At 45.9% G+C, this 13,516-nt stretch overlaps 2 protein-coding genes across 3 annotated transcripts; both read right to left on the bottom strand.

The window, feature by feature from the left end:
* Positions 1-2,806: 2,806 nt before the first annotated feature.
* On the bottom strand, positions 2,807-4,889 carry LOC109751907 (lecithin-cholesterol acyltransferase-like 1). Its single transcript, XM_020310775.3, has 2 exons — positions 4,318-4,889; positions 2,807-3,936 (listed from the first exon to the last, which is right to left on the bottom strand). Exons 1-2 carry the CDS (start codon positions 4,737-4,739, stop codon positions 3,018-3,020), a joined length of 1,341 nt encoding a protein of 446 aa, XP_020166364.2. The 5' UTR covers positions 4,740-4,889; the 3' UTR covers positions 2,807-3,017.
* A 1,289-nt stretch (positions 4,890-6,178) lies between these two features.
* Positions 6,179-12,792, bottom strand: LOC109751909 (uncharacterized). 2 transcript variants are annotated; one of them, XM_020310776.4, is made up of 15 exons: positions 12,505-12,792; positions 12,312-12,400; positions 11,758-11,824; positions 11,554-11,669; positions 10,880-10,946; positions 10,589-10,637; positions 10,332-10,417; positions 9,872-10,125; positions 9,725-9,780; positions 8,930-9,015; positions 8,255-8,347; positions 7,600-7,945; positions 6,990-7,489; positions 6,657-6,885; positions 6,179-6,581 (listed from the first exon to the last, which is right to left on the bottom strand). In XM_020310776.4, exons 1-15 carry the CDS (start codon positions 12,745-12,747, stop codon positions 6,379-6,381), a joined length of 2,484 nt encoding a protein of 827 aa, XP_020166365.3. In that variant the 5' UTR covers positions 12,748-12,792; the 3' UTR covers positions 6,179-6,378. The 2 variants fall into 2 exon arrangements, with proteins under 2 accessions (XP_020166365.3, XP_020166366.1); XM_020310777.4 differs by having other exon boundaries at positions 11,554-11,664; positions 12,505-12,784.
* Positions 12,793-13,516: the final 724 nt, after the last annotated feature.

The raw sequence follows: 13,516 nt of genomic DNA, 5'->3' as shown, positions 1-13,516 counted from the left end.
GACCGCGGCTGCAGACGACGCGGGAGCACGGGGGGCGGGAGGCAAGCAGTAGGGGACGGACGCGAGGGGGCGCGCAGGCCAGCGGCGAGGGGACGAGGCCTCAGCGGGGAGTGGGCGGAGCGGGCGGCGTGCAGAGCAGGGCAGCGGCTGGTCGAGACGAGGCCACGCGCGGGGTGCGTGAGCGCTGGACAGTGCGGGCTCGGGCGCGGCCAAAGGCAGGCCAAGGCGCGCGCGGCAGAGCGAGCAGGCGCGGGGCGTGGCCGGCAGTGCGCGTGCGAGTTAGTGGGCATGACGCGCGGGCGAGAAGGAGCTCACGACGAGCGCGGGTGCGGCTAGAACCGGAAGGGTGCGTGGGCGCGTCACGCGTGCGATGCGGCAATGCAGGGAGGGCGAGGACGACGCGGTGACGTTCTGTACAGGGAGAGGAAGAGGCGAGGCCGAGGCCGAGGGCCTCACCGGCGTTGCAGGGGCACGACGCGGCAAGGCTCGGTGAAGCTACGCTGGGAGGAGATGATGACGGGGCGGCGGGGTCGAGGCAGTCCGACACGACGAGGTGGAGGCCGTTGGGGAGGAGGACGGGGACGCGAGACGGCGGATTCGGCGTCGAAGCTCGGCGGCGGGGTGCGGGATCCACGGGCGGTAATGGCGATGTCAGCGGGGCGCGGTCAGGGTTGAGCCCCGATCCAGATCGGGGGGCGAAAGGGACAAGAGAGTGGGGTGGGGATCGTGGGGGGGGGGGAGTGGGTGCACTGGGGGTTAGGGTTTCGGGGTAGTGGGGGATAAGGTGGGATGGGGTGGGCCTCCTGGTGGCCTGGATGGCTAGTTGGGTCATTCGGCCCAGGGAGAGAGGGAGAGGGCTTTGCTCTCTTTTTTTTTCTTTGTTTACTGTTTTGTCTTTTTCCTTTTATTTATTTTTCCTTTACCGTTGTCTATTATTTCCAATATATTGTAGTTTTAGCAAAACACAAAAGTTGTACCAAATTTAGTATATGTAATTATGCCACATAACGAACATTTTAGTTATGATGTTTGAAAAGTTTTGATGTTTGTTAATAATTCAAATTTGAATTCGAATCGTTTTGAACTAACGCGAGATTAATAATAGTAACCGAGGTGACGTGGCGACATTAACGTAGGATTACTATAGCCTAATTATCCGGGCGTCACACTTGCAAGGTTGGGAAAGCAGGGATGGCGCCTACTGACGGATCCAAACTCACTATGTGCACGGGTCCTCAAAGGGCGGTATTTTCCCAACTCTGACTTCTGGAACGCTTCGGCTACGAGGAGAGGTTCGGCTACTTGGCGGGTCGTGACTTGCTAAAAAAGGGTGTTTGATGGGCATTGGTAATGGTGAAAATGTTTGCATCCTTTCGGATCACTGGATACCCTCGACTCCGCCACAACTCCTGCATCCTATCTTGCCAATCCCTGTTAATGCCAAGGTGAAATGTCTGATTGATGATTCAGGTTCCTGGAATGCTGAAACTGTCAGGGCTTTTTTCAGAGATGATATTGCTTCTGAAATCCTTAGTATACCAATCAGCAAAAATGGTGAAGGGGATCTTGCCTGCTGGCCGTTCACCAAATATGGAGAGTATACGGTGCGTTCGGCATACAATATGGCACGCTCTGTTCGTGTTCTGGAATCTCGCAGTAAGTGTGGCACTGGTCAGTGTTCTAATAGTTGGGAGGAAAAATCTTGGAAAGCTTTGTGGTCGATAAGGGTGCCCAATAAAATGAAGGTGGCGTTATGGCGCTTTGCACATGATTGTCTTCCGTCCGGGGCTCAGTTGTAGCGGCGCCATGTACCTGACTCGGAGTTGTGCTGCTTCTGTGGTCGGCTTGAAACTGTGGAACATGCGATCTTGTCCTGTCCACATGCTAAGGTTGTGTGGGATGCGATCAAGAATTGGTCAGGCATCAAGCTTAATCGATCCAGGTTTAACAACACCAAACTTTGGCTGTTTGATTTTCTTTCTAATTCCTCTAATAGGGAAGCTATTGTTCTGGCTGTGACCTTTTGGCATATTTGGGAGGCCCGTAATTCTGCGAGGAATAATCCTGTAGCTCCACACCCTCGTCATACGGTCAACAAAATCAAAGCATACTCATCTTTGATTATGCAGCACCTCTACAGCTCTGTTCCTGCCAACAGGCGTGAGTCCTCTTTGTCAAGTTCCACTTGGACTCCGCTGCCGTCAGGTTCGATTGTTATCAATTTAGATGCTGTTGTTTTTTCAGATACTAACATGTCAGGTGCCGGTGTGGTTGCTTTGGACCATCAGGGTACCTGCATAGCGGCTTGTAGCGAACCCATTCAAGGTGCCTTGGAGCCGGAATTGGCAGAGGCCCTTGCTCTACGGAGGGCAGTGTACCTGGCCAGAGATGAAGGTTTCTTCAAGGTTATCTTTGCCTCTGACTGCCAATCGCTGGTGCATAGGATCAACTACTCCGAAATTGATCGTTCGGTCATTTGGTCAGTTGTTAAAGAAATCAAACTCGCTTCTCGTGGCTTTATTTCGGTAGTGTTCAAGCATGTTTGTCGGCAACTTAATATAGCGGCTCATATGTTAGCTAAGTCTTGTAAGAACTCTTCTAGTCTAGTTGTTTTTCATTCTACTCCTAGTTGTATCCGGGAGACTGTGTGTAACTTTGTTCTGTGATCAATAAAGCCGACGTTCTCTAAAAAAAACTTTACTTTTTTAGCTCCGAGCGAGCTTGTACCATATCACAGACTTTTTGGATATTTGCTTAGTAAGATGGCTGCATGTATCATTATAATGCAAAGAACGGGTAATCCTTCTTTTCTAAAAAGATATGTATTCTGACTCAACACTAGATGCCTCTCTGTTGAAGTCAATAAGAACATGGTTGATCTCTACTCCCATCTCTTTTTTTTTTGAGAGAATCTCTACTCCCATCTGGCAAGTGCCACTAATAGCTAGCAAATCTCAAAACATTCTTCCCGGACGAAAAAGACTCTGAAAAAACCTACTGTTGCAAACATATTTGTTCTAAAACTGATAGGTCGTGGTGCTGGTGGCGTTTAGGTTGATGGAATCAAGAATCCTGAGGATCTGGTCGAGGGCGCTCTTGTCCTTGAGGATGCCCATGTGCGACACCTTGGGCAGCTCCACCACCTCGAGGACTTGCGCCGGCGAGTCGGACCAGGCCTTGATCGGTCCCATGAGGCTGGCGAGGTTCACCGTGCCGTCGCCATCACCGTACACCACCTTGACGGGCCCCGCGTCGAACCCCTCGTCCCCGAACACGAGGCTCTCCACCGTGTCGACGCCGGTGCCCACCAGGCACGTCACCGGCACGCCCGGCTCCGGCAGGACCTCGCCGAGCGGCCGTGTGCGCGTCCGGTACGGCTCCACCCCGTCGGCGAACCCGATGTCGTTGAGGAACTGCGTGACGTTCTTGGCGGAGTAGGTCCGGTTGTGGCGCTGGGAGAAGACGAGCGTGGTGTTGCCGAACACCTTGGGCGTGGGCAGCAGCCAGAGGTTGCTCTCAGAGCTGCGCTGCTCGTCGCGGATGAGGGAGGGGTCGACGAAGGGCACGCCGAGGGTGTTGCCGGAGGCGAAGGTGAGCATCTCCTGCACGGAGCCGCCCCACGGCGCGGACAGCGTCACGAGCCGCTTCACGTGTGCCGCGCGCCAGGCGGGCGGGGCGCGCGCTAGGAACTGCAGCGCGTACAGCCCGCCGAGGCTGTGCGCCATGAGGATCGCCGGCCTGCCGTCGTTGGCCGCGCACGCGGACTCGACCAGCAGCTTGAGGCGCTCCAGGTAGGCGCTGCCCACTTGCGACGGGTGCCCCGGCGCGGCTAGCCCGTAGCGGAAGTCGTAGGGCGCGCCGAAGAGGTCGCGGCCCTCCTCGTACCCGGCCTTCTCCAGCGTGCTCGCCAGGACGTCCATGTACCCCGTGAGGACCCTGCACGTCAATTTTGGCATGCCATGTCCTTGCCATTAGCCCATTGCTGCGTCATCTCTATCTGTACTATTTAAAAAAAACATAAAGTTTTCATTTCATTTTTTTTTTCACCATCTCTTTGTCCAACCTTTGATGCATATAATAATCAATCACCTTAGTTTACTTACCTTCCGAACCAATTTCATTTTAATTACCAAACTTATAACCAAAATATAAAATAACTCATGTCAGAATTTGATAAACATTTATTTACGCAATCGCATTATTATTGATAGTAAATCTCAAACTAACATACTATAGAATATTTATATCCCGTTGCAACGCGCAAGCATTGTTGCAATTGACATAAACAGATAGAAGAAGAAGAGCTCGGTCGATTACTTGAGGGTTGGGTCGAGGTAGCGGAGGGTGGAGGTGGAGCCGAAGTCGTAAACCCTGGTGTGGACGCCGGGCGCGTTGCGGTAGTCGTCGGCGTCGCGGTCGTAGTAGAGCATCATCCGCTCGGCGAAGCAGCGGGTGAGGGGCGCGACGACCACGGACGGCTCGAACCACATGCGGAACCAGCCGCCGCGGCCGCGCACCAGCGGCCACACACGGCAGGTCAGGCTGGACGGCCTGTAGTCGTCCGTCAGACGCGCCTCCAGCTGGTTGCCGCCGGAGCCCGGGATGAGTATCACCGGGTGCAGCAGCTGCCCGCCGCCGCCCCCGCCCGGAGACGACGCGCAGCACGAGCTCAGCGACAGCATGGTAGTGACCACGGCCGCAGCCAACAGCACGACCATACGTAGCGGATTTCCCTTCATGATCAGTGCTTGTATGATCGGATTTTGTTTTTCTTGCTTGTTTTTGGATTTGGTGGTCGCTGTTTTGTGTGGCGATGCTCGTCTCTTGGGATCGGATGGCCTGGCGTTGGAGTGGCTAAAAAGGCAGGGCGCGCGTACGGTGGAAATGGTAGTTACGTCGTCCTTGGAGTTGGAGGGGTGGGTACTCTGGGGTGCGCTGTGAATCTGCGATTCGCGTCTAACTACTGCTTAATCACGCCACAGTACTGCGTAGCCGCGTAGCGTTCCGTGGTAGCCTACCTGCGATTAAGTGGGGGACAGTGACCAGACACTCACTGCACAGGCTGCGTTGCCGCTACTTGTTACCATGTGCCCTGCAATCGATTGCTCTGTTCATACGCACCGAGCTTCCAGCATCTCTACCCCTCGCACTAAATAGCTTCTTCCTTTCTTCAGAGCTTAACTCCTTTCTAAGCTTTTCCGCAAAAAATTAGCGGCCCAAAACTATTCATATTTAATCGTGGCAGTGCAACGAACACCAGCAATAATAAAAATTATATTTAGATTCATAGACCATCTAACGGCAACTACAAACACTGAAACGAGCTGAAGACGCGCCTCCGTCATCACTCCTCCCTCACCGGAGCCAGCAAAACTTGTTGTAATATACAGTCGAAAAGTCGTCTTGCTAAGACCCCATAAGACCAGCGCATCAGAATAACAACCGCCGTCGATGAAGAGTATCGTTGATCAGAAGGATCCAACCTGGACGCTCACGAACGCAGATGAACGACGATCAGATCCGAACAGATCTAGCAAAGACAAAGACAGGTCCACCAGAGACACGCCTCCACACGCCCACCGGCGATAGTAGACGCACCACCCGGATGAGGACTAGAAAAAGAGAACCTTGTGTACACAACCAAGCAGCTTTTCTTGCATCCAACGGGGCTATTTGGACTAGATGCAGGCAACCAAAAGTGCCCATACAGACCCAGCAAGACAAGCATGAAATCCCGCCTCTTCAACACTTAATATATGTGGCGCGTGAGCAGCAAAGCCGTTCATGTATGGACCGTGGGCCTATGCGCTGACACCTGCCCAAAATAGAAATGCGCTCGTTTGTGCAACACTGCAACTGTTTGCTGCCTAGCAACGTCCTCAAAAAATGATCAAATACCAGTGGCGACTATCCTAAGACATTTGAGAACATTTGCACATTACTTCATCTCATTCACTTCAGAGTTACCAGTGCATCACTACCACATAATGAGAAGTCAGATATTGCATCCACAATTTTCCTTCTTTCGGAAAGAATTCTTCTAAATATTGTTCTTTACCTCAGGTTCCTCAATCAAAAAGCAACCACCTGCTCTGTGGTTTTCCCCTTTTTCCTAAGTTGGTATGGATTAATTCATGGTGACATGTTTATTTTGCTCGACGGTGCATGGTCTGGCACATTCAAAAGCTATTACCATTTCCTTTTCATGTGAAATTAACTTGTTTACATATAAGATCAGTGAACGACAGCAGATGTCACCATCGGGTTGCTCTAAATAGCCCTTCCACATTCAGCAGCAAATCCTGGCATTGCCGTCCAACTTCATTTACAAGGCCTCATTGGCATGCAAGTTCTGATCATCCATCTAATAAAACATTGTCATAGGCTCTCCTCAGCTAATGCATCGATGTTTTTGTTAGATTTCTCATCTTCAACTTTGAATGCTTTGATCCCAAAGCGATATTCTAGCAGTTCCTTCCGATCGGCCGGAGAAACCAAAACATTCATAGTCGCCCTTCCTCTCCAGCAAACAATGGCGATTGGGGAGGGATCACTGGCTATGGAATCGGCGATTTGATACCCTGAAATATTAACAAGATTTACATTACCTTAAGTCATGGGTTCTTTCAGGTCTACTGCATAGGGCATAATGTTACCTTCACGCAGCACTACAACGCAGCAACCAGGCATCATAGATGCAGCCTCCTCCCCGAATCTAGCGTCGGCAAAACGAGCAAAGTTAATGGTTCGGTATTGTAAAAGATGCTGGAAGTCAACTGGAGATGCATGTAGTATCCGCTTCCTCATATAAGGGAAGAGCAATGACAGCCCCTCATAAGATAGCCTATATGCACATGAACAGCCATCCTTTGATCTATGCCTTTCCTGAAAGTAACCATAGAAACTGAGTTAGTTCATTGCATAGGTCAAAGAAAATATGCACTCTTTCCATGAAAATATATTAAAATCTGCCTGGTCGGAGCACTTACAAACATCTTTACGCCAAGAGAAGCAATTTTAATCTGCTCACCAACTTGTATATTCAGTTCTAAAATGTCTTGTACTGCTTTCGATACGTAGTATATTCTCCTTGCATTATCAGTACTTCTTGTCACCAGATGACCTTCGAGTGAAAACGATTCCTCGATACCAAAGAAAGATACTATATTTTTTATCACAGCCTCATCTTTGAAAAATAGGACAGGATCAATTCCTTTCCACTTGTGTTGGTAATCCAGCTTATCCATTCTGCGACTTCTATCGCCTGATTCTGTCTGACTATATTCTACATCAGATGCCATCTTAACTTCAGTTAAGTTGTCATCCTTTGAAGTTTGGTTGGCCACGCTTAATTTTGTCTGTTCATCAAGCAATTTGTTATCATCAAGAACTTCAGAAACAATTCTATGCTGACATTGCTCCTGAAGTTTCACTGTCCTGTTTTTCGAGAGCAGGTTCTCAGTTTTTCTCACCTTGATCACCTGGTTTTCTGAAATAATGTCAAGAGTACATTTAAGTGCATATCAGTAAATTAGAACATATGGAAATATTTATGAAATGTAAAAAATATCTTATGCAAAAACTAAAACATGAGATTACCATTCAACAGGGACAGTTTATGAATAACTGCAATGAAAAATGCCCCACCATCTTGGTCATGGGGAACAATTCTCATGCAACGATGCAGAGGAAATTTTGAATCCAAGCTTTGAGCAGAATTACTACTTGAAATGCCACCTGTATCACAATTAACATTGTTTGTATCTTCAATGTTGAAATTTCTTGAGAAGGGCACATTGTACTCTGAATTAACGTCAAAGCTGTTATACACTTTATGGCTTTCGTGGATGCTTGTACTTGAAGGAAACATGCTAGGCAATATTACATTCTTCCTACTGTCAGGAACATCTTCATGAGTCTGAAACCAAGATCCTCTATCGTTCACCTGCAAAAGTCATGAGGGGAACCATTGGGGAAAGCAGATTGGAAGAGCAAAGTTTTGGCACCTTATATCTAGTATGCAGTATTGCCCAGTATTGAGCAACTGCTCAACTGAGCACCAAACAGAAAAAAAGGTTGAATTCGGTAATCTCATAGTTAGCAGAAACAACAGGCGCTTATATTGAGGACTGAACACAGAAAATTATTTAAAAAAATAGAAACTAATAGTTATGGACAAGCACCAATATTATGGACAGAGCACAGAGAAAACAGAATAGCAAGAGAATCACGATGTGGATATGTGTCAACTAACCTTCCAAGTGCCAAGTCCAGGGCGGCGGACCAATTCTCGTAGCTCAGTAGAAACATCAAGTAGTTCAACAGAGCTTCCACTTCTCCGGAGAAGCTGATTTTGTAAAATAATAATAAATACGATGACAAATTATGTTATGCAACATAAATAAAGAAACGAGTACAGAAAAGGATTAATGTAGAAAGGCTCTATAGTCTATACATATCCAGGTTCTGAGATACTGCATAGATGCAATAAAATACGCAGAAAGAAATGGTAGCTGCTAACCAGCCAACTGCGTTAGTTGATCAGCATGAAAACTGTCGTTTGTACTCCACTCAGAATCTTGCTCCCTAGAAAATAACTCTATCAAGAATCTTATGATTAGGCAATTCAGACGGGCTTATGTTTGTATTAAGCCCCATATCCGGATTAGTGAGCATGTTAAGTAAACATCATTTTAAGCTTACTCATGAGGTACATTACTGGCCTACTTCTGCTGTGCTATAAGACAAATAAGGCAACTAGACAACTAGAAAGACAAACCTAGAGGTGCTCCAAAAAGGTCCTCAAGTGCACACAGATTTGGCTCAAGTTCAGTCTATACTCTATACCTTGTAAAAGATAATACTCTCTACTTGCTCAACAGTAGGTGGAATCTATAATGCAACAATGCTCCTAAAATCGGACAAATACCTCAGCTACAACAGCTTCATTTTCGACAGGATTCATTGAGCAAGTTGAGTAAACCATCCTACCACCCACTTTAAGTAAGGCAATACCTGAAAAAACAAAGTTAAAATTTTGATACAACGCGCTATTAATAAGGAAACTTCAACTAACATACATTTTGGCCACAAAACAGATCCAAATTATATTCAGCACCATTTTCGGTTCTACCATTCCATAAACCTTTAAGATTCAAAACTTCGGTTCTACCATTCCATAAACCTTTAAGATTCAGAACTCATGGATACAGGTTTCTGACCATGTTGGGAAAAAAAGGAGGAAAACAAATAGTCAAATGCTTAATTCAAATGTGATGTTGATCTTTGCTTTATATATAAAGCGAGGCAGAAGCCTTTTTCGGTAATTCAAATGTGATTTAGCAGATGCATCTCTTTTCAGTGTGGGATCCATCTGATGCCTTCTATAATAACCGTTCCAGAGAAACCCTTCAAAAACCTCTAAGTAGAAAGGTGGTGATCATATGCAGGTTCATGAAATAGTTGATAGCATATAGCTAAGTGGTTCATAGCTGATAGCTTGGTTTGCAAAAAATATCAGCACCCAGAACCAACCTAACATATAGCCAAGTGGTTACACCCAGAACCAAGGTAATAACATCTTATATTATGGGAAGGAGGGAGTAGTTGATAACATGTTGAATTATCTCTATACCCGTCTCCTCTCTCATTACATTTTTCTGTATTCTGCATTTTTTCTCCCTGAAACTGTATCATCTACAATTCTCATGATAGGAAACCTTACCACGCATAGCAATGTTTACTTGGAGAAGATGAAATTCGTTCCCCATGCTTGAGCTCCTGAACAGTGCACATATTATGACCCTGATTAAAAATTGAATGGAAACATAACAGCAGTGGTGGAATTAAGGTTCAATGCTTAATTGCTTACCACTTTCTCCAAAGGTCATGAGACTTCCGGAGTGTTCCATCACCACTACAGGGGACATCACATAGTACACGGTCGAATTCTAACCTTTGTGGTTTGCAGTGATCTTTGTAAGCTTCTGAGTCATCCTTCGCAAGAGAACAACTGGGAAAGCTTTGCGCTTCATGGTTTGTCACTATCAGGTTGGCAGTGCACATTCTCTTTGTATTATGGATGAGGACGTCGCATCTTTGTACTTTTAAATCATTAGCTATGACCTAATAACAATCTCGCAAAGGAACATGTATAACTACAACTTTCTTTTCTGATTATTTTTTTGTGAACTATAACAAGTGTCGTGCTAGCTACACATAATATATAATGAAACCAAAGTTCTTCTCTGCAAATCAGCATGAGCTTCTCTGGAAACATAGCTATTAGATTGTGGTACTATATGTAACAGATGTGACATGTATAACAGTACCAGTGCTGTTGGAAGTAGCCCTGGCTCTTTTGATTGATGAATCATCTCAAGTAGCTGGAACGTTTTAGATCCTGGAGCAGCACACACTGCCCAAAACAAAAAAACAGATCAGTAGATTGCAAGGATATATTACAGAGTTATTGTGTTTCCCTATCAAATCGAAGAGTCCTAATACACGATAATATCTTGGAAGGCAGTCAACTTGAATGAACACACTGGAACCTATGATTATGGCCAAGAGTAATAGGCTAACATACTGTCAAGAATATGGTGGCCAGCTTGTACATTCAGAAATAGTGGTGGCACCTGCAGAAATTATTTCAATTATCAAAACATGGTGTAATGTAATATTGCTGAGAGATACTAAAATACTCCCTCCGTCCCAAAATTCTTGTCTTAGATTTGTCTAAATACGGATGTATCTAGTTAAGTTTTAGTGTTAGATACATCCGTATCTAGACAAATCTAAGACAAGAATTTTGGGACGGAGGGAGTACATGATAGCTGAGGTAAAAATAGTCATGAGATGTTGGGTAAGAGTTGCTCACCATACTAACAGCCTCTTGCCTGGTTACGTTACCAACCTCACTCTCATGCTTCAGAAACTCATGAAAACTGGGATGTACGAATGGTTAAATTACAAATAGTGGTATAATCAAAGAAACAAAAGTACATGAAGTTACAACAGCAACTCATTTTTAAGTATAACAATGATCTGAATGTGAAAACATCGTGGGTAAATAAGTTGGGATATTACAGTATATTAATAATGGCAAATGATAAAACTAAGCACCCCTCAAATTTCACAGTTCAGTAGGCAGTCTTATTTTATACACATAAAGAGTAGCTAATGTGCTGCATAATATAAATATTTGCGCTAATCTGTGTAATTACTTTCAATTGGCACTCTAAAAATCTCCCAAGAGATTACATGAATGTATAATAAAGGCCCAAATGAAATGTATGACAGGTTTTGCTACCTATGAATGGTATAAGAATTTTAAAGCTAAGCATAAAAGGGAGAGGTGGATTTCACATAATCTAGTGTATGAGTATTACGAACGAAACAATTTGCCGCAAGAATCCATTCAGGCAGGAATGTTGCAGAATTTAAAGAAACGTATTTGGTGCATGGAGTACTTTGATTACAACATGAAGACAGATGGTTGCACAATGCCATCAGAAAGATTATTTTAAAATAAACATCATGCAATTTTACTACCTCTCAAGTGCAGGATTTTTCCTCAGTTGCTTCCGAGATAAGTTCAAATGCCATGCAAGATTGCCTGGATACCAAGGCAAGGGACTGAGAGCATATTCTCCACATTCATCACTAACCTTTGCAAATAGTTTTTTGTTAAGAAATGCATCGGAAAATACAAAGAACTGGCATTAATTGAAGTGTATAAATCAAGCAAGAGGTAACCTCATTCTCCAAAGATCTCCTGAAGTCATTTTCTAATCTGGAGCAAATGTCTTTCAAAAACCGGCAGCTGAAAAGAAAAGGTAACTTCAACTTATTAAGTAAGAATCACCAACATGGCCAGAAGAATGAAGTTAATCGACACTGTATCAAACATACAAAAAATAATAGCCTGGGAAAGGAGCATGGTATTGCCTAGAAAAGGTAACCCTCCAATTCTATGGTTTGTTCAGTACATTCGTTGGAAATACTTCAGCTGGTAAAGGTGCCACATACATGCAATGAATAGATGAGAATTGTTTGCCCTAAAAGTACATAAATTTCCCTAGGGAGTCACAGTTAGCATGCCAGTTTGTGTGTATTTGTTACTGCAAAGGTTCGCAGTTGGAAATCCTGGATCAGGAATTCTGTACAGTACTATACATAACAACGCAGAGGAATGAACATAACAGGGGATCCAGTCCAAAAATGTGGAATTGGTCAAATCAAGGGATGAAAGGAAGGCCAATGTGGTAACTAGTAAGTGCATCACATCATTTCAGAGAAACCAGTATCACCTAGCATTGACCCTAAAAGTGGCCGGCAATGGTTTCCGGAGCACACTCATGAAGGCGTCCCACTCCTCTTCGTGAACGATTCGCTGCTCCTGCGAGGCATCATAAACATGTGCACGCAGGCCATAAGGTAAGGAACCACATTTCAATAGAAAATTTATTTACAACGTATGGCTGAACGAGCAAGCAGCCGCACCTTGTAGTACTCCTCGAAGGCAGCGTTCTCAAGGGGCGGTGGCAGCGACGAGGTGCTGGGCTCGCTGCGGGCCGCGGCGGCGGCTGGCGCGGGAGAGCGGGGAGGGCGGGGGCCGCGCCTCCAGAGGCTCTCGGGTGCCCCGCTCAAGTGGCGGCGCCTCCTGTGGCCTCCGGTGCATCGCTTCCTCTGGCCGGCGGTGGCGGCGAGGTGAAGGAGCGAGACGGGTGTCCGTAGGGCTATCATGTTGCTCGCCCTCGTGTCCGCGGGGATTGTGGGTGCTGGAATAGCTGCGTGGGAGGTTTTTTTTTTTTTTAAGATTATAACTCGTACTCTTCTTTTTTTGTGCAAGGAACTCGTACTCCATACATTAAGCGTCTCTTTCGATTCAACGGAATATGTTTCTATGTATATGTTCGTTTGATTCATAGGGTTGAAACTTGTACAAGAATTTCTAGGAATTTTTTACTAAATTTGGTAGAAGTTTTAGCATCTGTTTATACAATTAAACAACCAAATTACGTAGGTTTAGATGGGTTCAAATCCTACTATGGTTTTTTTCATTTCCTCTGTATTTAGAATCATGTGAATAAAAAAGGACCTGGCTCAACTACTCAAAAGATTATGCAACAGGAATGCATTCTAAGCTTACCTTCTTCAGTATCCATTAAACGTCAGACGACTGTAGGTGGGAGTCCCACCACAATCCACCTTGTCCCAATACAATTTGGTGTTGAGAATGTGGGCATCCCACCAAAACTAACATGGATTAAATGGGATAAGTGGGATCCCACTTAACAAAGTAGAGCAGTTAAATAAGGATCAGTACCGAGCAACATCGTTTGATCCTTCGCTCCGCCCACTTCATAGATGTTGAGCTGTGTGAACTCCACAAGAGCGGCGACGAGACAGAGGGTGATTCATGGGAATAGCAGGGGAAGCAGACGCAGCAGCCCTGCGTTGGAGCGCCATGGGCAGCAGACAGCGACAAGGCGGACGTGAGAGCACGACGCCC

Source organism: Aegilops tauschii, chromosome 4 (assembly GCF_002575655.3).
Source record: "Aegilops tauschii subsp. strangulata cultivar AL8/78 chromosome 4, Aet v6.0, whole genome shotgun sequence".
Classification (NCBI taxonomy): domain Eukaryota; kingdom Viridiplantae; phylum Streptophyta; class Magnoliopsida; order Poales; family Poaceae; genus Aegilops; species Aegilops tauschii.
Note: the sequence above shows the minus strand (reverse complement) of the source record. Positions and strands in the feature narration are given on the sequence as shown.

Coding starts and splice junctions, on each gene's coding strand:
- LOC109751907 (XM_020310775.3), bottom strand. CDS start 4,739: ATGAAGGGAAATCCGCTACGTATGGTCGTGCTGTTGGCTGCGGCCGTG. Junction 3,937..4,317: donor TACCTCGACCCAACCCTCAA/GTAATCGACCGA, acceptor ATTGACGTGCAG/GGTCCTCACGGGGTACATGG.
- LOC109751909 (XM_020310776.4), bottom strand. CDS start 12,747: ATGATAGCCCTACGGACACCCGTCTCGCTCCTTCACCTCGCCGCCACC. Junction 11,825..12,311: donor ACTTTTAGGGTCAATGCTAG/GTGATACTGGTT, acceptor TTTTCTTTTCAG/CTGCCGGTTTTTGAAAGACA. Junction 9,781..9,871: donor CATGACCTTTGGAGAAAGTG/GTAAGCAATTAA, acceptor TGCACTGTTCAG/GAGCTCAAGCATGGGGAACG.